We start from the raw sequence: 27,060 nt of genomic DNA, 5'->3' as shown, positions 1-27,060 counted from the left end.
CGTATCAGCCAAGCCGCCACTTTGTTCTGCCTAATTATGGCGTTAGCAGGAAATAACAGCACAAATTGCTGCTAATAATTAAATGACAAGTCTGATCAGAATCTGCTGATGTGTTGGTAATGCTGCTAGAATGTGACGATAGTTACGATGCCTCAGATGTATTACTAAAACTGTGATGAACAGATGCATGGCCACACATTTAAAACAGTTTCTTTATTAAGTTTAGATAAAAATAATAATGATAATAATAATAATTAAAAAAAAAAAAAATTAAATAACTATATATATATATATATATATATATATATATATATATATATATATATATATATATATATATATATATATATATATATATATATATATATAAATAAAGGTAACACTTTAATTTTAAGGTCCAATTCTTCTTCTTAAGGTCCAATAAAGCTCAATAAATTCCTAATTTGCTGCTTAGATAATAGTAAGTAATGTAATTGTTAAGTTTAGGTATTGTTAGGATTAGGGATGCAGAATATGTGCAGAATATAGGCATGCTAATAAGCAACTAATTAATAATGAGAATTGGTCCCTATACTAAAGTGTTACCAATAAAAATAGTTATTTCATTTTATTACATCATGAATTCATTATAAATACACACTTGTATAATTACTGACTATAATAAGGACAACTGTAATTAGAATTCATACTAGATTAATATTACAACCAATACTAATTACCTAATTACATTCATTTTTACCTCATTAAAAAGTCACAAATCCAGTCATTTGCTGAGAAAGATGACAAATTTTGTCATCTTTGATAACTGTGGCCCATTTACAAGTTAATATTTTCAGGTGTTATATTACAATTAATACTGTACCTCCGTGGAAGGGTGGTACTTCTATGTAAAAGTATTATGTAAAGGTTTTTAGATGATTTACGGGAATTGTTTTTACACATTTAAGCAGCTTGACTTCATCACTTTACTGTGTGTTGTCTGTTCTTACTGGAATACACGCAAGTAACTGAAGAAATGCAAGTGGAAAGGAGTGATTGTTTGCTATAAACATTCAGAATAAGTTCAGCTCCTCAAGTTTCACAATATGTTGATACTGCTGTCATGGAGAATAGAGGGAGGCATCCTGACATACATGTGGATGTCGGTTCTTTTAGCGCTGCATGGATTCATGCATGGAATCACAGCAGAAAGACCCGAGGGGTTTGGAACACATCCGGATGGAGTCCAAAATAAACACTTTAGTTCATTTAACATGTTTAAAAGGGTAAATGATACCAGTAACTACCATCTGGAAGGAATACATATTTAAAAGTTACACTATTTATTTTTTTAAATGTAGTCTATTATGCAACAAGGCTGTTTTTATTTATGCAGTAGTAGTGTATAGTCTTCATGAAATATGATTGTTAAAAATGTGACAGTAAATCCACCTCTGCTAAAGTTAGGGTTAGGGTTAACCCTAAATTAAAAATTAAATAAATAACCTATATAAAAAAATAAAAATAAAAACAAGGGGGAAAAAAAATGTCCATGTTACGTAAGAATGGTTTTAGGAATGATTCACACAGAAATTAATGTTCACGTTTCATGAATGAGGCCCATAATGCCAATGTCCCTATTAACTTGCACTGCTCTCAAATCGCATCACATCCTTCAAAGTCAGACGTTTGTTGGTATTGGGGACGGCGAGATGAGCAAAGGAACTGAGAGAAATGTGGACGCACATTTTAAAGAGCTCCTCTCCCCCGCCCCGGAGCGGCTGGCAGAAATAACAACAGAGTCATCTAAAATCAATCAGCGGGGCCGGCTAACGGACTGCTCCGGCTACTCCGCGCTGCGCAGATCAATACACGCGCTGGCCATTGTGAAAGTTAAATTGCCACTACCATCAGCAATTTAGAGAACTGAAGTTAAAAGGCAAGAAGTGGAGAGAAGAGCGGACATGACATTAACGTATCCGAGCACGACGCTAAACGACACATGCGGTTTAGTCGCAAATAAAAACACGCAAACAAACACACAGCTGATACCCAGTGGTTTGGGATTTGGTATGAAAGTGATAAAACAATTCCTCTGAAACAGATTGAATTCCAAAGGAAGGAAAGATGAAAGAGGGATGACGAGAGAGAAAGAGAGAAAGCAAATGCGTGCACAGGAAAAAAGCAAAGAGGCAACAGAAATCCAATAGTTTAACCTCTGTTTGAGACGCAGTGGTGGCCAGTGAAGGACAGAGGGGGGGAAATCAATACGAGCTGATTTGCAGAAGGTGGAAGAGTGGGAGGAGGAAAGAAAAGGAGAGCGAGAGAGATGGGAAAAAAGACAGACAGCACAGATAAAAAATATTTCACAGAAGAAAGAAAAATCAAGCATAAATGAAAAAAATTTTCATATATGTGGATTTACACACTGGCGCCCGTCGTTCATTGACAGGTGAGGCTGGTATTTTTAGGTCTTGCAGGTGGGTGAGCGAGAGAGGGGGGTCTTACCTGTCGGGGAGAGCAGACCGGGAGAGAGGAGCCCGTGAACGCTGTGAGGAAGCAGACGAGAGCTGTCCTGCATCGCCACGCCGAGAGAACGCTTGGGAGGACGACCGGGCCGAGAACTGCACAGAAAAAACAGACAACAGGGGTTTAATATGACATCAGATACATTTTCATCTAACTTTTTGCTTGATCTTGTACAGTAGGTCACAGGGACACGACTGAGAGATGTATTTTGATAGGTGAACACCAAATATAGGCTACTTATGAGTCAATAACATGACCCTCATTCATAAAAAAAGAAATAAACAGCAATTCTTGATTTAATTTTTGATAAAGCGTTAATAGAAGAAAATATTCACAAGAAAAATAGTTAAATGAAGGTCAAAAAACACTTTCATTATCTTTTAATATACATTTATTTTGACCTTATTTACTCAACGACTCCTAAAAGATTCGCTCAATGATTCATTTTTCAACCCCTCCTTTGCGTGACACTAATCTGCGGTGATTGGTCCGATTGACGATTTTATTTCCATTTCATAATAAAAGCAGTGTTTGTGAACCCAGTGCTGCTTTGTGTACAGGATTACAAGGGAAACAGCTATTTTTACCGCCCCAAAAGCGGCACCTAGTGGCAAAGAATGAATTTGCATTTTCATTCAGACCAATGCAAAAAGACCAACTAGTGGGCGTGAAATATGGTAATGTTTCATGTGTCAGCATGAAACGGCTTGGAATTCATTTAAAACACGACTCGTTTCAATAGTTATTTCTCATTTAGAAGGCTACGCCCTCCGGAGGTCGCATTCGAAGGCTGCATATGTCATCGAGGATGTCTCACTTCAGAAAAGTGAGAAGGACAATCTAAATATGACCTTTGAATGCAACCTTCTTTCACAGGAATTCAGAGGATGCATGAAGTGTATCCTTCACTGCAACAGATAACCCACAATCCTTTGCGTCACCGTATTAATCATCATCGATAATTTGAAAAATGGCGGCGCCAGCAGATGTACACACAAGCGCAGATGTGGTGTTTACACCAAGCTGCAACCTTCCGGTGTCTCTCGTGAAACCAACACAGAAGTGACTAAAACTGCAATTCATCGACTGGCCACTAGGGGCTGGCTCCAAAAGGGAGTCAGTCCCATAGACTCCTCATGTTAAAATGCCCAACTTTACAGCAGAAAAAAATACGTCTACAGCCTGGTACAAAAGTGGTTTTGGTCTATCTAGCTAATTTTGGCCTTCGTGACAACTGTGAGGGGGGTGAATTGTTTTATAACGCATCCGTTTAAATTATATTAAGCCTTAAAGTTCTGCATAATTAAGGGTGTGGCCACTTGAATGACAGGTGGATTGTCGCTGCTGTCACCACTGTCAAGCTAGGTGGGCGTGGTTTTAGCAACCATCTATCGGGGAGTGAGGCATGGTGATGCACTGCCAAGATGGCGACGGCCAGCTCCGCCCACTTTGAGCTTCAAAAAAGTTCTTCAGAAACCTACAGGTGACGTCACGGACACACCGTCCATGTTCTATACAGACTATGGTTTACACCTTACCTTAAATCATCTCCAGTAAAAACGGATAAACTTTGTTCTTAATATCCTCCTCGTTTTTTTCTCTAATAGATGTCTGTTGTACGTACGCTGCAGCTCCTTAAAAAAACTTTTTATTTTTCAAATTACTTTCCAAATTTAGAAATAATTTGCCTTCATTTTAAGTATTGTGAGAGCACAACGACACTCTAAATGTGTTGGCATAGCAACATGATACTTCCTGTTTCCTTTTCTGCCCGTCTTACGAAGGCCATCTCATTTAATTCTAGGTTGAGGACAGTCCATACACGCATCCTACAGAGGATGCGACCTCCAGTGGATTCGACCTCCGGAAAGCGAATCCTTCAAATTGAGACACAGCTAATGATTCAGGGTAGACTCTTTCTTTTGAGAGACAATAACATTATACACGGTGCACTTTCAGATTTAAAACTTTGCAGGATGTTTTCATTCACTTAGAGCTGTGTTACACACTGCATGAAAGGTAATTTTCAAAAATCCATAATAGGAGCACTTTAAAGCTATTATTGTGTTAAAGGAGAAAGTATCAAGTAGACATTACCAATATTAGCTTTAGAAATAAACATTTCGATTCAACATAATATTTATTACACTTAAATGTTTAGACTACAATGGCCTAACATAAACTATGAAACATAAAAGAAGATAATTAGAGAAACATCACAGTAATTCTTTCACTGGTAATCAAAACAGCTTTGTTACCAACAGTCTTCAAAATACCTTTTTTTATGTTGCGCAAAAGAAAGTAAGTCATTCATGTTTTAAACGACACAAGGGTGAGTAAATGATGACAGAATTTTTTATATTTATTTTGGTGAACTATCCATTTAAATGTTTCTGTGTTTATTTATTTATTTTTTGATAAATGAAATGAAACTAAAACTGCCAGCAGGTGGCAGTAAATGTCTTTGAGTCATTCATTCATTCGATTTGTTCAAACGGCTGATTCATTCTGGAATTAAGTAAACGGCTCTCTCTATGAATAGGTTCTTGAATCATTGGTTCACATGATTCGTTCAAAACGAGGTTTCATTCAGAAACTAAACACCGCTGTGTTGTTCACAGATGCACAACAGTTCTGCGGTGGCTTTATAGGTAATAATTTCACTAACAAAATTGAGCAAAAACACAATATTGTTTTAAAATATTGCACAATATTAACCTTTTATTTACTGAACAGTTGTATAAAATCACATTTGCACTTGTGCTATTTGGACATAAACAGCACTCCGGTGATATAGCTCTCACTGCTCGTGTGATATCTTATGATATAAATATGTGCCAAAAAACTCATACAGGTGCATTTTTGCCCCATTATCTTGAATTTTAGGGCATAACTGCATTTATGAAGTTGTTGCCTTGCATCATATTTGTCAACAGTCAACTTATGAAATGTAAGATGATGTACAGGTCTGGGGGCAGGGCCAGTGTGTTATTAAGTTATTTTAATTGCGTTATTTTTTCATAACTAATTAATTAAGTTAACGAGTTAAACTGACAGCTCTGTTTTTTTTTTGGTTTGTTGTTGTTTTGTTATTTGTAACTATGAAGCCAACATGAATACAAAGGCTACATTTCTAAGAAACAGGCTTTTTTATCTTTATCATCAGTGTTCCAGTAAATGCTGCAATTGTGATTTTCTGGAAAGTTCAGTCTCTTCTGACAGACCAATGAAAAGGAAAATTGTTTCAGAGCATAAGCAAGTTACTATTTTATACACACATCAAACAAACATACATACAGTTACACATCATCCCCGTCATGATAGATACGTAAACAATCGCGGCTTTAGAATCCCATTCCGCTAACCTACAACACGCTAGACAAATGATTCAACACAAAACACAAACACACACTTATCTCCCGCACTTCACTGTGACACAGGCTATAAAAGAGACAGGTACATGACAGTTCAAACCCTGCGCAAGGGTGCTGGCAGAGCAAAATAAGCCAGAAAAGCAAAATGCTAATTCTACTGCTGCATATCATTGGATCATGTCCAAGTACATCAAGCAGCAAGTGTTTTTCACCGTTCTATTAATACTGCAGCTCTAACAAACACAAACCAAAGCAGAATCACCACTATCCTGATCATAGTAAAGCCAAGAGGAAGAACGCCACAGCAAGCCACTTGTTCTTAATAGTATTACACTGGAGTTTCAGAGAGTAGTAGTATTTTATAGAAGTTTCACAATCATTCACGGCAGCATACAATATGTGCATATATAACCAATGTAGACAACTGAAGTCAACACATAACAGCATTTGCAACCAGTTTTCATCCATTATGTAATGTATTTTTAAGCCCAACCTGAAGCAAGCTTGCTACAGATTATGGACAACAAATAAAATATCACCAGCACCAACTTACATTAATGTTAGCATGAACATAAAATTGGTTACTTTTGATGTCATTTGTTCATAACATTAAAAAAGAAGATTTGTTCATTGGAAATTTGTGGAAATGTTTATTTTATTTTATTTTATTTTATATCACACCAACAACACTATCCAGCAGTATAACATATTTGAGATTTTCAAAGTTGGGAACAATAGTGTTTCTTTGGGGGGAGATGCTTGGGGGAGTGCTATGGAAGACTGTTTCCGTCACAGAATAAAAAAAAAATGTAAACTTGCTTTTTTTTTTTTGTAAATGTCTATATGTTATTATTATATCACATTATTATTTAGTTCATTTTTATATACATATATATTTTATTTTATTTATTTTTTATAATAAAACTCAAATATATATATATTTGAGTTACTTGGTATTAAATTTCAGCCCCTGGCCTAAACCGCACTTCCATCACTCTCAGGTCCATCTTCATTCTCTAAGACCTTAGTAGCGCACTCATGTGTATTTTTTAGTTTTTACATTTCAGACCTGAAACAATACTGCAGTCAAACAATGCCAATAAACAGAAAATCTACTAGAAGCCAATTGGATCAATGGTAAACTTCAAGCAACCTTTCAGCGTCCAGTTTCGTACATAAGGCACCGTTCCTGCCCCAAGATATCCCAGTTTGACTTGCTGATCTGTTGACAAGCTTGTTATGATCTGTGGCAAATGGGAATCACTTTGGACCGTCACATTACTAATCCAATTAAAAACTATGAACAGTGGAGCGTGGTGGAAAAGCGAGGCAATCAACATGAATCACTTTAGCCGTTGTAGTGCCTGTAAGTGGAGAGCAGTCGATGGAGTTAACTGTACTGTAAAAAAAAAAACGTCAGCACAGTTCGCCAGACCACAATTCCTCTCTAGTGCGGAGTCTTTGATTCTGGGAGAGTTCGACAAACTACTTTTAGCCTTGTTTTGTTTGACTTTTTACTCTGAGAAAATGTTTGATTTAATTGACAGAGAAAGGGGAGGGGGATCAAGACATGACACAGGGAGGATTCGAACCGGTGTCTCCCACATGAACACCATGTAGCGCTAACCGCTAGGCCACAGGTGAGAAAGAAACTTATTACAGTATAACCTACTGTTACTAAAAATAAATCTACAAAGAACTTTGTGCGCAAAGGCCTGAGTCTGTTTCAAAGTTGGTTTTTACATCATTCTGATAAAAGCCATTTTGGAAAACAATCAATTACCTCAGTGTTCCGATAACACGACTCCATTTCCTTTGAGGAAAGCAAATCAGAAAACAGCCTGGTGGGGCAGCAAATGATTCTGTGGGGTTACTGTGGTGCAGGAAGAAAAATCAGCAAAATGTCAAAAGATCCCGCCTTTGAAGACGGTCAGCTACTAATTTGAAATCACACATCAGTGACTGTTGAAGAAAACCCTAAGCAGACGTTTCCGGTCATGCTTAAAGTGAGGTGGAAACCGTTTCCTGTAAAGCTCTACATCAGTATATGTGTTGAAGAACAAGAAGAATTCGTTCTTTCCTCATTTGGAGCATCTGACTCACTTGCTCCTTTCGAGCATTCCTAATCGAGGCGTGCCCGAAGTACAAGATAGAAAAAAAGCCAACATGCTGGAGTCGTTAGAAGTCTGCAGTCAGGCGATTGTGCGTGAACAGGCACTTGACTCCCGCGGGACTCTTAAAGCTATTTTCTTATTTAGCTCCACTTTGACTGCATATTGTTAGAGGCCGAGCAGTTCTTTCCTCGCTCGTGACAGGTGTTTCCCTTATATAAAACCCATCCTTTCATTTTCAAGAGCACTTTCGGAAAAGTACAGCTGTCATGTACTCAACACAATGTTCCAGAAAGAGTACTGGAATTCTAATTGTGTGGAAACATGGGACTTTGTATGATTACTACGAACAAGGATATAGTACTAAAAAAGTGATACTTAGTATTGACCTATTTGATCATATCCATACATATTTTGGATGAATTGATTAAACTGGCCAAAGTTTATTTCCTGATAATAAAAAAAACTAATTACACCTAATATCATGATAATATATATAGTTATGAAAATGCTTTGAACCATATTTTTAGTGCATAGAGGTCATAAAGCATTAGAACAAAACCTGATCAGCATTTTGGACCATTTGAGAACTTATGTCGATTTTGTGCTGCATTTACTTGTTTTGATATCAAAAAATGTCAAAATATAATGTTACATGATTTAACATTGGTTCATATTTCATTTTATGGCTTATATGATGAGCTTTATTATTGTTAGCAACATTTTGTTATACATGTAAATGTACTTAATGTGTAAAAGGAACACAATTAAACAAAACTCAAATATTTGTGACCCTGGATCACAAAACCAGTCTTAAGTCGCTGGGGTATATTTCTAGCAATAACCAAAATGTAATGCAGGTCTATTGAATGCTGCTTGTCAGTATATTGAACCGGCACCCTGTGAACCACTCAGTTCTTCAGTCAGTCTGACTGTAATGGAGCCTCTTACACCCTGAGAATTCCCTGATATGGGAATATTTTTCATCTCCCTTTCCCACTCGCAGGCATGATGCCCATGTGCCTTCCCTACAGCCACGACAGACAGTGAAGAGCAGCGAGTATACAATCACACACACACTCTCCTCTCTTCCCCGTATCCCATCGGGCTGGAGGAACAGATGGCAGTGAAAAGTCATTCACACGTTGCTGCACGTTCCACACGCCAGAGAAGAAAACCCTGTCAGTGCGCTCGTCGCAACCAATCACTCTGCTCAAATCCCCGGCGACAGCATCGCGCTCTGCTGGGGACTGGCGAAAACTGGGTTACTAAGCACTTTTTATTCTCTCTTGGCTTCATAAATGTGCCCTTGTCATTTTTTAAATGGCCTTATTCAATATTCATGAACAGGCGACACCTGCTTGTCTCGCTGAGACAATGTGGCTGAAAACATGGGGGCGGGGCAAGTTCCGAGGTAGGTGAATCCAACCACACCCCTTTCTGCAGAGTGGGCGTGGTCTAAGAGTTTGTTCGCAGAATCGAACTTTGTTTTAATCATTAACTGTTTGTAATAATATTTAGCCCGAGAAGAAGCGAAGGAGGAGAGTTGTTGGGTGGTGGGAGGGGGGGTGTGGGGGGGGAGGGGGGGGGAAAAAAATATGATTTTTAAAATTTTATTGTGGAAAAGTTTTTTAAACAACAAAGACGGCAGCTGAGGCAAGAGAAAAATGTACGAGTCAGGGTGCCTTTGAAGATATTTAATTAAAATCTAATCCTGCATTCTTAAAGGCTCACATAAATTAAGCTGTCAGTCAGAAGATTTATGCATTCACATTTGCATATTGCATACAATTCATCAATTACTCATGTTTGAAAGGCTTGAGTATCCCAGGGAGCGGAGCTACCAGTGTGCCAGCTCAGAGAGACAGACAGCGAGAGAGAGACAGCGTGAGGGAGAGAGACAGACAGAGAGGATGATGGGGCTCCTGGTACCCGCTGATGCCCAAGAGGAGTCAGTCTCCATATGTCCATGCATTCAACCAATACTACTCAAATCCTTTCTCTTGCAATCGTTCACACACACATACACACACACACTGTGCGTGAAGCTGTCTGGTCTCAGACTGCCACATGTAAAGCTCTATTCTCACAGTCAGACAACTGCCGCTGATTTCATTCTGCACTTTGCTCTCAGTGTTGTACAACTAAACTAATTAGTGTACACTAGAGCGGACCACAAGTGCATGTGGCAGACACAAGCTAAATGATTCACGCTTTACTGAATAGTTACTGCACAAACATTTCATATATCTACAATATGTTATTTCATGACTTAAAGTCTCTTATGCTCACCAAAGTTGCATTTATTTGATCAAAAATACAGCAAAAACAATAAAACTGCTAAATATTATTGCAATTAATCTATGTGAATATATTTTAAAATGCAATCTATCCCTGTGATGCAAAGCTGAATTTTCAGTCTTCAGTTTCACTTGATCCATCAGAAAATCATTTTAATATGCTGATAATATTTTTGTGGAAACCATGGTAAAAAATTTTTCAGGGTTCTGTGATGAATAATAAGTTCAAAAGAACAATCTTTTATTACAATATAGTCTTTACTATCACTTTTTGTTAATTCAATTAATTCTTGTTGAATATAAGTTTTTTTTTTTTTTTTTTTTTTAAGTAAAATAACAGAAAAAAATATATAGCCAAGAAATAACAATATAAAGCAATAGATTTTACATATGCATGTTTTTTTTTTTTTAATATACCAGGTTAAAAATAAAAACATTATGACTATGTCTATAAAACTGCCCCTTAGTTTACCATCTAAAGTACATTTCTATTAACAAATTTTACATACTGAGGTAGGAAACTGATGTTGAAATTATTTTCTGTGATATCACTCATAGATGTTGTCAATAAAGCTTGTGTTGTCTTCTAACAAACTGCATTTCAGTACAGGCAAGGTCACACCTGACATTTCCAGGTATGTGTTCAGTCATCGCTCTTTCTTATAAAGCCATCCAATATTTCTCAGATTAAAGGCCAATGCTTTTAATTTGGGAAAGGCTTTGGCCGTGGTAGGGCTGTTTTTCCCCACAGGCTTGTCTCACACTGTGGTCCATTATCTTGATTGTGATTGTCAGACGAAGACTATTGTTAACCATAACTAGTGGTTTCATAGTGTTGAGGCAAGCCAAGTACAGGGCGGTGCTTCAGAGGAGATGCCAAGAAATTAGGACAACGTCTCCAACCACCTACTGGTTGGCTAGTTTAATTTCAGAGTGGATGGAGTGTTTAATAATCCATGGTCAAGAAAATACAAAGATGGGGAAAAACTGGCATTAACATTGAAATCGTTACTTTACTTAACAGGCATCTAAGAGTTATTCCAGAAAGCAGGTTATGCAATGACGTGTGTGTGTGTATGTGTGTGTGTGTGCGCGTGTGTGTGTGTGTGTGTGTGTGTGTGTACATGCACACACTTATATTTACATAATTTGCACTATATATGAAGAGTTCATTTGCAAAACCAGATAACTCCATTTTTAACATTTTTCAAAAATCTGTTTTTTTTCATTGTGCATTTCAATTAATCTTAATCAAACTGCATTTGGGTTATTTTGATTAGGTAAAAAAAAAAAAAAAAAAAATACAACTAACTAACACAATAAAACACAAAAACATGATTACAATTAAAAAAACATGATTTTTGGAAATTCGAAAAAAATTTGTTTTTTGCAAATAAACTCATATATATATATATATATATATATATATATATATATATATATATATATATATATATATATATATATATATATATATATATATATATATATAATATATATATATATATACATACATACATACATACATACATATATGTATATGATTATCACTATAATATTTAAAATATAAAAAAATATATTTATTTTACTCTGTTGTTTTATTGAATTATCATCTCATACGTTTACATTCAAATTTATTTATTTATTGTTGCAACAGGACATTATATTATGTATTTTTATAATAAAAGTATAAATGTGACACATCTCACCTTACAATAAATATGGAAGTAAAATGGCTAAACTTACACAGCTATATATCTTTGCAAGCACAGACTGTTTTTAGTTCAATCTATTTATATATTTAGCATCAAGCAAACAATATAACTCTTGCTCACAGTAATAAAACCTGATTAAAGATTAACTAATAAAAGATACCATTAAATATGATTGCACAACCAGCCAGTAGGTGGCAAAATGCATAGACTGTAAATCACAATTAAGCAAAAAAAGAAGACAGTGCTTTATCTTAGTGTTAGTTTTCATGGTGATTATTTTCATGGTTAACTTTCTCCTGGTTGCATATTTGGAAGTGATAACCGGGAGTAAGATCAATCAAGATTTTGGGGTTTATTTGTTGCTATAACCCTGCTTTCTATTTACCTACAGTACAAGTATATTAAAGAAATTCAGGTAAATTAGAGGCCTGTCTCTTTACCTAAATTAGATGATTAAATTCTGAATTGCTTTTGTCAAGGTGGCCGCCATAACGGATGACCTCAGATCAGCTAATGACAGTAAACAAAGGTGCGTTTTTCTAAAATGCCGACTCCTGGGACGCCACCAGAGAAAGGTCAAGCGCTCAGAGCGACAGAGTCCCGTCTCTGTGGCACAGTCTCTTTCGCACGCATACACACAAATACACATGCTCTCCGGCCCTCACAATGTCGCTTTTGTTCTGCATTATTAATTGAGAGAATTCCTCTGCTTCGAGCTTTTATTAAAAAGCTTGGTGCGGCTGTGTGCAAGGAACCATTTCGGAAAGGGCCCAGAAAAAACAGAGCATCTCCCGAAGAGAAATCTCCACTCGTGGATTTCTTTAAGTGCTGCCTCCGTCTGACACCGTGTAGCTTTTAGCTTAAGTAACCGCCGATCATAATTTTTCCCTCTTTCTCTCAGCAGTGCCACTACAGAGCTACTGATGGTATTGAATAAATGTCAGATGTCTTCCCCCCTGCTGTCTGCTCCGAGAGCGAGAGGGAGAGGAGCGAGAGAGAGGTGTTGCTTTATTCATGGTGGGCGGCCGGGGCGGGTGGGGGAGGGAGAGTTTGTTTGTGAGCCATTATCTTCATCCATCAATCAAATCCGAGGAGCGCGTGACATGAGCGCATCCTTTGATTGCACATGGGAGCATGTGTGTGTATGAATATCCATAACAATATGGACGTCCAGTGAGATGATCTCTATTTCTAAATGACACACAAGGCCTTGACACATGCTGCTAAACAGCAGATCACCAGGCCAGCGTGGAAAAGCTCTGCGGATTTACACAGAATTAGTATGTATGCCATTCACAAAGTTCTACACGGCCCCTTGGTCTGTTTAAGACATTTTACCATATTGAAATCCATTCCACAATTAATGCAGAAAATGCAATTAAAGTGTACAGCTTATATGTGAAACAGCTGAGCACAAAACAGGCCCACTTTTGTCACACCTTTTCAAGATTATATTCACAAATTTAAATGTGTTAAAGTGAAACAGAAAGGAATTTCGCAACATATCAGCACTATATCAGTTATCAGCCTAAATTGGATATTTTTTAATGTATCATAACTGGTAATAGCGTCACAAGGATCCCTACTGTATTATTATGAAGTTTTTTTTTTTTTTTAAACAGTATACTACATATTTAGAGTAAAAATATAAAAGACTATTAATTCTACGTTTTATTTTATCTCTCATACTGTGCATACTATTAACTTCTAGCATACTGTACATACCAATAACTTTAAATCTTGCGTGTGTAATTTCCTTACAGTAGTATAAAAATATAACATTAGCCTTTTATTGGGTATTGGCCATGAAAAAGTTAATAAATTAATGCTTGTATGATTCAACAACCATGCAACATTTGACACAATTTATGTTACTTAATTACGCTGAAATTCTAAATAAAACAAAGATTAAATAAACAAGTAAATATGATTTCAGTCTTTCTACTTCAAAATTTCATCCTTAATTCTTTGTAGTTTTTGTAAAATTATTTATTTGTAATTATTCATTTACATTCTGAGTAAAGTGTTTCAAAGTAAATCATACATTATTTTTTTTAATTTTCATAGACAGATAGACAGACAGACAGACAGACAGACAGACAGACAGACAGACAGATAGATAGACAGACAGACAGACAGACAGACAGATAGATAGACAGATAGATAGATAGATAGATAGATAGATAGATAGATAGATAGATAGATAGATAGATAGATAGATAGATAGATAGATAGATAGACGGACGGACAGACTGATAGATATAAAGTGTATTTATTCTTTTTCTCTTTCTGCTATATAAATAAACAGCAGAAAATTAATGAAATCAATGTAACTTTCATTTTTAAGATCTAGTACAGCGAGCTTGTACATTTAAATGTGTTATAAAGTGTGTGTTTGTGTGTGTGAAAGGGGTCAATGAAGAGGTCATTTATCCAATACTCCAAGGAATTGATGTTTGACTCTTATCAGTAATCCATACACACAGATATATACAGACACACACATCATTTTAAAATCGTCTGATCCAGCTGAATTCACTGTTTAATCCTTCCTCTTTAGACATGCTCACTTCCTTTTTTCAGCCCTGCATCTCTGCGATTCTGTATTGATTCTTCACTGAACATATGATGAGCCGGTGATTTACCACACTGGGGGAATGGATGGACAGAGAGAGAGGGATGGGAAAGAGGAGGGAGAGGCTGTCGTCACTTGACAGCTCACTGAGATACGACTCAATGCACGGCTCTTAAAAATAGCAGCTCTCTGATAACACAGCACGCTCTCCCTTTAACCCGCAGCAGAGACAGCGGACACAATGTGCCCGACTGCGCTTAAGTTAAGACGTGATAGATTCAAAGCATCCCAGCAATGAGACTCGCTCTGACAGCCTGTTAACGGTGAGCGGACGCACATGTCGGGGCCTCCGGTGTGTGAGAGAAAACAGACAGAGAGATTTCTTATCTTTGTATACTCTCTCTCTCTCTCACACACACATACACACTCACGGTCTGTTTTACCCATGCTGCTTTAATACACATTCATATCAGTCTAAGTAAGTTTGATCTCTATTTCCATTCCACCTGTTTCTCAGTCTCACTCCATCCATCTCTGTAAGTGCTGCATTTCATTCTGTCAAAGCAAGTCTTGAATGTAGAAGTCAACATGAAATCGCAACTGACCTTTTTTACATTTCGGTGATATGATTTATCAGAGCACAGCATTCTGAAACCTGACTTGCTTTGCCTCTTAAACAACTTATTATTATTACAACTTCTTATTCTTATGGGTGTATTAAACATGGTTTCACATTCCTTTCCATTTATTGCCTTCAAAAACTAAAGACAATGAAATAGAACCATCCTAAACTTATCGAGGGTTTGGGGTTATAATAACCCATTTAATAATTAAATATTATAAATAAATCCCAAAGGGTTTTGGGAAATAATATTTAGCAAAATGCAGTAATCTCAAAATCAATTTTTTTTAAATATATAAAATAATTAAATAATCAGATTTCAATGTGTATAATTGCACAGCTGTTCAAAAGTTTAGGGTCAGAAAGATTTTTTTATGTTTTTGGATGAAGTCAAAAATACAGTAAAAACAGTATTATTATGAATTATTACAATTTTCAATGAACAAATATAAAAATTAAATTGATTTGGTTGGGTCTGTTTTTGTGTCTGGTGTGTCATGTTATTTTTGAGATATTTTTATTGTATTGTTATTTGTGCTAAAGAACATTTCTGATTATCATCAATGTTGAAAACAGTTGTGCTGCTTTATATTTTTCTGGAAACTGTAATACTTTCAGGATTATTTGATAAATAGAAAGTTAAAAAGAACAACATTTATTTAAAATAGAATCATTTTGGAACATTACAAACATTTTCACTGTTGCTTTAGAGTATTTTAATGCATCCTTGCTGAATAAAATCATTAATTTCTTATAAATTTTTTACTGACACCAAACTTTTTTACAGTAGCATACATAACAAAGTGTTAAAAATAATTCTAATTAATTATGAGTTACATTTGCATAAATAAATGAATAAACATTACCGATATATCGGCTACTATTTGTCAAATATAGCATACAGTTATCAGTTAAAGCTAATAACATTAAAATGGGCAAATAATTGTTGATATATTGTTCTATCTATATACACAGGATAACAAAAAATATTGTGAAAACAAATTTTTTGTATTTTTTCCATACTATGGAAGTCAATGGCTACCATCGACTGTATGGCTACCCATATTCTATTCTTCAAAATATCTTCTTTTGTGTTCAACCTGAGGGTGAGGTTTTTTTTTTCAGTGAATTATCCCTTTACATGCTGATTGTGTTCAGACGAACTGAATGATTAGGACAATACGTGGCTCACTATCACTTGATTATGGGCTCTTTGCCGTCGGCACAACTTTACATTAACAGTCGACTGAAAGCAAACAATTTAGATAGCAAAACGCATTGAACCTTGACACATACAAACACATGCTGTTACCACAAAACACACACACTTCTCCTATATCCTCTCTCAAGTCGCCAGGTTCAGATCCCACTCAATTAAATTAGATCTGCTTCCTGTAATTCTGCCACTCTCAGCGCCAAAGCTGACAGCAATCGGCTTTCTTCCTACCCGACACAACTGGCCGTCCCTCCACCGCGAGTCTTTGTGGACCCCGGCAGCGGGATGATGTGTGTGTGTGTGGGGGGGGGGTGCCTTCAGACAATAGCGAGGGTTGGCACTTAGCTGTATGCGGATTAAATTCTCTGACATTATCAACCCGCCCGCTGAATCCGTGAAGGGGGCGGGAGGAACAGGGGTCGGCAAGATGCAGAACAAACCTTCTGTCCCTGATGCTCGACGTCTCACCACGGATTACTGTCACTCACCGCCGAGAGAGAGAGAGAAAAGTGAGAGAGTGAGAGGAGGCGAGGGAGGGTTACTCTCATTTATTTAATAACCCGCACCCTAATCTGTTTCAAAACAGCAGAGGGAGGGAAAATGTCATGGGAAGATGTAAACACGAGAAGCCGGTGGCTCTTGTACCTACAAACAGAGTCTTTTCCAAATTTAACAAGTCCTTTGCTTCGTCTTGTGAGGACTGGAGATGAAAGTTGATGGGCTTCTTTCTCCGGCTGTTTTGGTTTAAGCATTTTATTTTGACCTCTATACTTTTTTCCACACATTTTATTAGACTAGATTAAGTTATCTCTGAAGTTCTCATGAGAAAATACAGCAGATAGCAGCTATTTTTCCAGAGGAAGGCCTGCATTTGGCAAGACTTTTATTCAAAACAATTGACAGATTTTATGAATTTGCATGTTCCCTGGGAATTAAACCCATGATCTTGGCATTGCTAATGCCACAACATCATGCAGTAAAAAATGATTGAAATTTCAATGGTAAAAGTCTGTAAAAGACCTGTTGATTGATTAATGGCAAGTTCCCTTACTCTATATGGTGAAAAGTATGTGTATGTGATTTAGGGTTTTGTAACTATGCTATTAAATCAACATTTCTTGCTTTATTTTAGTGTTGTGTGTTATCAAGATGGTGTGCACTGTGCACCTTCTATATATTAGTATTTAGCTCAGATTGCGGAAAAACTTTTTCATCACCATCTGTGTTTTTAGTGCTTGTTGGTGTATTATAAAGATTTTGTGGGTGTTTTTTTGCTGTTTGGGCAGTACAGATTAAAGGGGTCATATTGTGTTTGTTGTAATGAAATTTTTTTTTTTTGTTTTGTGTATTTGGTGTAATGACATTATTTTCATACTGTACATTATTGTTTCTCCTCTATGCCCCGCCTTCTGAAACGTGTCGATTTTCACAAGGCTCATCGCGCTGAAAAGCAAGGTGTGCTGTAATTGGTCATCTATCCAGTGTGTTGTGATTGGCCGAATGCCTCAAGCGTGTGATGGAAATGTTACGCTACTTAACATAGTGTGATGCCTTGTCTGGCTAGAGCGACGAAACAAAAACATAAAACCCATTATAAACGTGATATAAACATGTTTTCTAGTCGTGTTTTCTTTTGGAAGGCAAAAACAAAGTAGTTTCGCTTTCACAGTGAAACACACAGTGTCTATACGACATGGCGGCGGCGGCAACAACAATACTACAACGAGAATAAAAGGTACACCTTCTTTCTTTGCGTAAACATCTGGGCGGCATTATGCAAATCTTCCCACATAGTGACGTAGAGATGTGGGGGTGTGTTAGAATGAGCCGTTTCAGGGGGGTGTGGACGAGTCTCAACTTTGATGAATATCTCTTTAGATTTGAGACTTTAGTCTTTGCAACTTCACAGATCTTCTTTATTCACCAAGTGCTTTAACACTCCAAAGAGAAAGGAAATTTTGAAATCGTATCATATGACCCCTTTAATATTATATCAATTGAGGAAATTAACAGATTTTAATATACATTTAAATTCAATCTGTAAAATCTAAAAATGTTGGTACTGTATTTATTTTGGTACCACAGCTGCTGTTTTTTGCTGTACATTTCACAGTTGTTGTTTTTATTATTATTATTATTATTATTATTATTATTATTATTATTAAAGTCAACATAAAATGTCATTTACAAACCCTTATATAATTCTTTTTATTCCATCATTTTAAAATGTAAATATTGAGCATGTGAATTGATTATACTGTGAAAAGTTGGTATCAGACGAGAAGGGTGTTGACGTCAGACAAAAAGAAAGTTGGCGAAGCAAGTAACATGAGGACAGATATATTTTTCATGGAAATAACATGCAGCAAAATGTGGAATAATGTATATGAATTGCCCAGAGTAAGACCAAGAACACATACTGAGAAAGTGAATAGGGTTCATTTTGATTTGATGTTGACTTAAATTATGGCATACTTAAGGCAGAGCATGTTTCTTTGAGAACATGACATCATTAGATATTGACCTATCAGGGTGCGGGACCAGAATCTGGCTTTGATCAGTCTACCTTTCTTTTCACCAGTGTCTCATTTACCTGTGGAAACTTTCAAATAAAAAGCCAAAAAGTTGAAGTGCCTCTCTTAACCAGATTACAAGATGCCATGTTCAACGCACTGAAAGCTAGGGTGCAGAGCTGGGCCAAAGGTCAGGATTAGGGACTGTTTACAAGGCTGGGGTGAAAGGTCACAGGTCAGGGGCTTAAGACACACAAGCCCAATTGACACAGTAACCTTATTCAGTTTTTCCAGAGGCAGCTGCCAAGCATTCGATACCGCATGGCGCATTGTTTATACCAAAAAGCACTGCAGTGAATTGATAAATTGCTAAATTAATCCCTTCGCACACATTTGAAATTGCAATGCTTTTCGCTCATTCAGGAGGGTCACCCTGACCCTGCTTTTGTTTTAGGCAGATTGTAGCAGCTTGACTTGATTAAATGCATTTGATCCTTTTAGCAGTGTACAGTTCCATTCATATTGTGCTGAGGAGATGGAGGTGAAACATTAAATGATCCGCTCTATGCAAAGTCACACGCCGAACTGCATGCACAGTGGACACTAGCATTTAAAGAGGTGAAGAAAAAGTGAGATATGTTTAACAAAAGCTTTAAATTATACTATTATAAAATGTGAATTTCCTTTGAATATATGTAGATTAGTAGATTTGAATGAGCAGGGTGCAAAAAAGGGTGCAAACCACACACAAACAAGAAATGTTTAGGATATGACCAAAATCGTATATCATAGACTAATGACTAATTTTACTTTAATCTAGTTATTTAAATAATTTAATTAATTTAGCTTTTGCTGAAATTTTTTTTTTTTATTACAATTATTTAATATTCTAGTGAATAAAACAGTATAGAAATGTAAGACAAAATCTGATTATCCTTTATTCATGATAATCTTTGATTATTTTCTCCTTTTGTTAGATCTTGATGGACATTTGTATGAGCTTTGTTGAAAGCAGTGTTAAAATCGCCGATAAAATCCTTTTTAATGCGATAGCTGGCACTTTGCGCCGCGCTGTCTAGATGCATTTTTAATTCACCCCTATCAAGTTTAGATATGATATGCCACTAATCTTCATGCTCTAACAGGTCACCATGGCAATGGCCATCAGATCAATTTCCTGCCCTCGCCTGTGTATCCTGAGTGACCATAAACGTTCATTACCATTGCTCTGTGATCACTTATGTTTGGAGCACACATCTAATGTTGGGTAGAGGCATAAAACTGGGAACTGAAACGTGTTACATCTGCTCTTTCAGTTACAATTACATTATATGTTGAGTGCAAACACACATAGACACTCACAGGCTCTAGTCATTTACTTAAAATGTGACTAACGACACATCACACAGTGCCTGAATTACGAGCGTTTCACTTCACTCTCATGAGAAACACCTACCAGATCCGCTCTAATTTGATGTAGGCCGACACAAACGTGGAAAATCAAAAGTGGGCTATGAGAGTGGATTTTTGTCCTATCAAAAGATGCCACGGATGACCGTCACTTTGCAAGAAACATTCCTCTTTTGAAGGCCTTTCCAATTAAACTAATGGTTTGGCCTGTTGAATGACTATTTGTTCAGATCGGAGTGAAACTGGGTGCTCTGAGCCAAAACGGAGTGGTGAAGAACATATCACCGGTTAATGAGGAAGTAAATGGGTTTTGTCCACATTGCAGAACAGTCTTTTAGTTAATATAGTTGGCTTGTAATTAAAGAACAACAGATTAAATTGAAATGCATGAGTGTAACGCACAAGCGCTCAAAGTGCATTATTGCACCAAGGCACAATTACATTGTTTGTCTCGCACACTCGGACCCTTCAGTTTGTCTCCTGTCAGCAGGGCTAACCGCTGACCCCGCGTTTGGCCTGCCTGTCAACTTCCTGCTAAGGTTAAACACACCAGGCCAGCATCCTCTTTTTCACTGCATTAACTAAGCAAGCTACCATGGCTACAGCAGATCACTGTACTTCTATCCTTTACAATTATTTTGGCACATCTGTACAAAAATATTACAGCTGCTGTATATTTATATAAAATATAATTTCATTATAAAAACAATGTGAACTCAAATGAGAAGAAATACATAGATTTTTAATTTGAATTTCACAGATAGATAGATAGATAGATAGATAGATAGATAGATAGATAGATAGATAGATAGATAGATAGATAGATAGATAGATAGATGTTTAACAAAAACTATAAAATAAAGTATATGAACAGTCATATATCATAGTATGACTAATTTTATTTATTTAATTTAATTGATTTAGCTTTTGCTTAAATTAGTAGTAGTAGAAGTAGTGAAATAAATCATTTACAAATGTAACACAAACATCTGATCATCCTTTATTCATAATACTTTTTGATGGTTTTCTTCTTTTTTTGGAACGTGAACATTTGGATGAGCTTTGTTAAAAATAGCGGTAAAATATCCAATAAAATCCTTTTGAAATCATTCTAATATGTTGATTTGGTACTCAAGAATCGTTTCTTATTAAAGTGATTATTAGTTTTTGTTTTGTTTTTTTTGTTGGTAAATTTTTTTCATTTTCTTCTTTACATGAAAGATAAATATTTTTTAGCATTATAAATGTCTTTACTGTCACTTTTAATCAATTTAATGCACTTCACGTAAATTTTACTTTTAATTGTTAAAGGCCAGTCAAGGAATAATACCCCAACAATGAATTTATAACACAATTTTCCTAGGGATTTTCGATATACAGAAGTCTACATTGTGAAATTAACATATGCGTTCTATCAGTGCTGTTTCGCACAGTGAAGCATTTATGCACAGATTATCAAAAGCAGCTTGCGTCCTTATTTACGCACCCCGCAGGTATGTGCTCTGTCTGCACTGTAAATACATGTATGTTCTGATTAGTGCTGCCACATGTTAACGGTTAAGCAGGCCGACGTAATGTGGACCAGACGCTATGGATTCCTGTACAGTCTTAAATGGACACATGTTTAAAATGGATCCTTTTGAAGTTGCCAAACAATGTGCAATATCAGGAAACAAGCTGTGTGCATGAGGCTGGAATGTGGAGCATGGGGGGAAACGGAGCGGAGAGGGGGACACACTTAGCAAGCCTGTGGGTAAAAGTAACACACAATGAAACATGAAAAAGACTCCAGTCCCCATTAAGCCAGAGATCACAAGACAACAGTGTGTGTGTGTGTGTGTGTGTGAGCCACTTTCAGTAGACTTTTTGTGTGTTTTCTGTAATCATGTGCACTTAAAGTATACTAAATCCTTGTTTTTAAGAGTTTTCAACATAACACTCTGGATGGATTCAAACTCGTCTTTCAATTTCACTGGCTTTATCTTTTGTAGACAAACACTCTCTCTCTCTCTCACACACACACACACACACACACACACGGGATGGCCCTCATGGTGAGAGCAGGTCTATTTTTGTGCAGGTAGCTGAGCACTTGGTTTGCTTTAATCAGGAGTGCATTGTTAGCTATGGCCTGATGGGAGGCAGGAGGCCCATAGTTAGAAAAAAACAGAATAGAGGAAAAGAGGAAGCCAACACACTCCTAAAACATATTAAGGAAATAGTTCAACGAAATTAATGTTCTTTCATATAATTCCATATTTTTCTTCGGTAGAACACAAAAAAGATGTTAGGAAGAATATTTTCTTTGCTCCTTCATTTAAAGTGGATGGACAGTCTGGTGCTGTCAAGCCTTAAAAAAGAAACAAAAAAGCACCATACAAGAAGTGTAAGTAGCCCGTACAACTTATATAGAACATTCTAAGGCCTCGGAAGCCATACAATAGTTTCATGATGAACATTAAATTAATGTTGTTATTCACTAATGATATTGCTTGAAAGCTCCAGTGCCCATTCGCTTTCATTGTATGGGAAACAACAGCTTTGACATTCTAATATAAATTTCTCCACAGAAGAACATACAGGTTTTGAAAGAGACAAGAGTGAGTAAATAAAAAATAATAATTTTTGGGTGTATTTCCCCTTTAAATATGAACTACCTTTACAAAAAAAAATCAAACAGGCCTAAATGTAGCTGTAAAATATGAGACACAAAATGTGAAGCTCAATGGGTAATTGATTTTTTATTGCTTGTTGGTTCAGTGGTATTAATGAAGGTGAATTTCAATCTTGCTGCAATATTATTGACACTTAGGCATGATTAATTGGTTTACGTTAAAATGTCACTTGTTGGCTTTATTTAAATGTATCTCTGCCTCTTTTGTGGCATTTTAACAATTTGAACACAAACACATATATGCATATTAATAAGACAACAGCATATCTATCGAAGACCACGCCCTAACTTAAAAAACCCACACACATCATAAATAACAAAAATTGTGCTCCAGAAAGCGGCCACAAATTCTCATCCATTAACATTTTGCAGTGTTAATGCCGACTCTTAAAAACATGAATAAATCTTTTTCATTAGCGTGTACGTGACGGATCTTGTGAGGACCGTTTCTCCTCCCTCGTCCTGCAGGCGTGGGCACTTGTCTGCCAAGAGTGTTCTTTAATTTAGTGAGTCTGAACTGTCAAGAGGCATTGTGGGTTACAGAGTTGAGTTTTGGCACTTGTTGACAGTCCCCACTATTTTCTCTCACCAAGATTTTTTTTTTTTTTTAAATGCTCAATCCAGAATGTTTTGGAAAAGTATTTAAAAGTAAAAGTTAAATGCAGCAAATCATGTTATAATATTATATTATGCTATACATTATTTTATTATTATTACTTTTTATATGATTTTTCCTGAAAAAAAACTTATGAATGTTTAGTCATGGTTTTGTGCTATTGTACCTTTAAGACCATTTTGGTTGTGATGTCATAATCTGTATCTTCTCATAATAAACATAGGCCCAACAACTGAAATAATTTTAGGGTGGTTCTATCCATTTAATTGCCACCAATGGCAGATGGGCAGATTGTTTAGGAAACATGTTTGAAAATAGTCATTATTTTTTCAGTTCTGATTGGTGATGTAATATTGCAGGCATTTTTTGCTTTTTCTTCAAAAAGGTCCTCTTGTTTATTTTTTGTGTGCGTGCATGTGCTAAAATAATGGAAATCTATTTTTCTATCTATCTCCTGAAATCTAATTTCCACTCTGACTGATCATTAGATTTAAAAAAAATTGGGGGTGGGGGGGCAGTTTAGAGTTGAAAGGAAGCAAAGTGGGAGAACGGTTCTCATTCGCGCTTGAATATGAATCGCCCATGAGTGAATGTCATGATTCAGTTCATCTAGGAGATGTGTGGGAGCACTTTAAATTAAGTGAGGACAAGACAAAGGCAATGTGCCAAGTATGCGATTTGAAACTGGCCTACCACCACAGCACATCAAGTTTGAAAAAATGGTAAAATAGCTTGGAAAATATTTGCGAATACGGCAGTCATGAAAAAACATACAGTGGCCCAGCCTAATAATAATTAGTCTATTTTAAAAGTATTGCTCTTAACAGACCTGTGTGTTTTGTATCACTAGTGCAGTGTCCGTTCTCGGGGCATATAAGCCCTGCCCACGTGAGGCGCGTCGCTTATGGCTCGCGCTGTTCTGTAGTTTATTAAAAGTTTATTAATTCTGAACATGTTGAATGTCCATATTGCACCAAAATGCGACACTGCACTCCCTTGGGTCCGCAGCAACACACCCGCCACGCATGAAGTCAATTGGATCAGTTCTCGACATAAAAAAAAAAAAAAAAAGACACACAGAGATTTCTGCCTTTATTCCACCGTTTCTACACTGGACGCCATGTCGTGTCATGCCGTGCTGCAACAGCTAAAGTCAGTCACTGGACGTGAAAAAGCTGGACGTGACTGGACGTAAAAAAGCGACCGTTGAAAATCATTTACAATTTGTGTCAGTACGTCATAAATAGAATGCAGCAGCAGCTTACTGTCGGGAATTTGTTGCGCCACATCCAGTGTAGACAGCATAATAGGTTCTATTGTATTTTGTCATGCCACTCGTGTCCAGTGTAGACAGGGTGTTAGAGAGAAGAATATGTTCAGCCCCCCTCCCTCCGAAGCTTCGAATATTCGGTGTTGATTACTACCAAAGCTTCGAAGCTCAAAAAATGGTATTCGGACCAGCCCAAGTCTCAAAGTCCTTCGCTGATCCCCTTTCTCCACCCAGTGCTTTTCTGTTGTCTCTCTACTGTCCTTTAAATAAAAAGTGTAAAAACAACTAAAAATAAATTAATAAACTTCTACCAATACTTTCAAACACTGGAATCCTTAGTATGATATATATGGAAAGCCAGTACTGTTCCATATTTACCCTTAAGCACAAATCTTCAGTTTTGACACAAACACTTAATATATGCATACAGCAAAACCCATAGCCTTCAAACAACACAACATTTGCGTGCCTCTCACTCTTCGCTGGTTACTATTTGATCGTGTCATATCATTGTTCGGTACAATTTATTCAGTCTTTTTGCTTATTCGGCTGAACACCGAAAAAGCTTATTTTGCTAGTTTCGGCCGAATAATTTCAGTTGCCGAACATTCAGTGCATCCCTAATACTTATACTACAGCTTAAACTAAAGTTGCTAATCCCCATTCACACGAATGCTCATCAATGCATACATGCATCTATTTTTGTTGTGATATTCATTAGCTTATAGCTGTTCCATCTTTTTTCTTCTTTTACTAACAAACAATACAGGGAGCCACTTAATTAACGCAAAACAGATTATGACGCATATGTCAGCTGAGCGTACAAAGCATGGTTAAAAAATATAGTTGTGTGCATACTATGCTGATGATGAAATTTACGTCACACATTTTGTACGCATGCGTTTGTGTAAAACCTTAAGTATACGTTGATCTTTAGAATTACTTCTTTAGGAATACCCAGTAGTAATACCCAGATGTAAATGGGGCCAGTCATTATAGTGTTCCCCATTTCTAACATCAGATCTCCAAGGATTCTGAAACTCCAACTGGCTTTAAATCTAAGTTGTGAAGTCCTCCAGCATCTCTCTTCCCAGATCCGCTGCATCTCCTCCTCTAATCCTGCTCTCTCTGCTCCCTGTGCCTGGCTCAGTAGAGTGCATTTTAGCACATGGGATCGATGCTCAGATCTGTAGTTAACCGTGCACTGTAATGCAAATGCAGAGCTGCATTGATCGACAGGATCTCGCCCGCACCGCTGCCGCTGTCCCCACAAGGGCACTCCCTCGCAATCCGATAAACGTCCCGGCTACAATGACTGCTGTGTGCACTGGGCTTTCAAAGTGCCGCTTCAGCACTATGGCCAGCTGCACGAGCGCGGCAGCGAGAGAGAGATGTCAGGCTTTCAGTGGCGTACAGGGAGGTGAGGAGAAGCAGATGAAGGAGGCTGAGTGGGCGAGAGGTGTAAACTTGAGAGGAATATAAAGTAAGTTTGAAGTAATTACAGCTTAGATGGCAAAGTCTAATTTCATAGCAATTAGCGGAATGACTTATCATCAACGCAATCTTCACAGTAGATCACTAAAAAGAAGAAGTGCCCATCTCTTAAGACACAATGTTTAGAACGGCATCAATCAACTACAGAGATAGTTCAAAAACTTCAGATCTCAAGACGCCAACTTATCACGCTGAGCAGAACAAGAACTGATTTGGCCTCCTCAGAACACTTGCTTTATGTTGTAACGCCAAATACACACAAGGTCGCAAGAGAAGTACTGTGCAGCATTTACGCTATCCGCTCAGTTTAGAGCTGCTTTTGAGCAAGCAGATGTGTGAAGGAATGAGGGGGCGTATGCACAGGACAAAAAAATCATGGAACAGACTTGGGCACATCATCGTAAAAATGCTGAAAATGAGTGATATGCTGAAAAACAGGCGAAGACTTCATGATGTCTACGGTGTTCAAGATCTTAAAAATGTGTTGACAGCTAGCATCTTATTTTCCTGTGCGTGAGCAACTGTTACTTCTGCTTAAATTCATATATGTTGTTCACTGCCTCTGTAAAAAGGTTTTGAAAAATAATAATTTATTATCTTAATTTGAAGCCCTCCGATCTATAAATGGCAAGACGGCTGGCTAAAACATGAATTTAAGCCTG

The 27,060-nt window shown here is 36.9% G+C and overlaps 1 protein-coding gene across 3 annotated transcripts in view; it reads right to left on the bottom strand.

The window, feature by feature from the left end:
* Positions 1-27,060, bottom strand: part of LOC109067735 (dachshund homolog 2-like) — a 143,416-nt gene that overhangs the window by 78,529 nt on the left and 37,827 nt on the right. For all 3 annotated transcript variants that reach the window (XM_042748428.1, XM_042748429.1, XM_042748430.1), the window contains exon 2: positions 2,488-2,603. In XM_042748428.1, coding sequence (XP_042604362.1) covers positions 2,488-2,603 — 116 coding nt within the window. The remainder of the gene's footprint in view (positions 1-2,487; positions 2,604-27,060) is intronic.

This window comes from Cyprinus carpio, chromosome B21 (assembly GCF_018340385.1).
Source record: "Cyprinus carpio isolate SPL01 chromosome B21, ASM1834038v1, whole genome shotgun sequence".
NCBI classification, from domain to species: Eukaryota; Metazoa; Chordata; class Actinopteri; order Cypriniformes; family Cyprinidae; genus Cyprinus; species Cyprinus carpio.
Note: the sequence above shows the minus strand (reverse complement) of the source record. Positions and strands in the feature narration are given on the sequence as shown.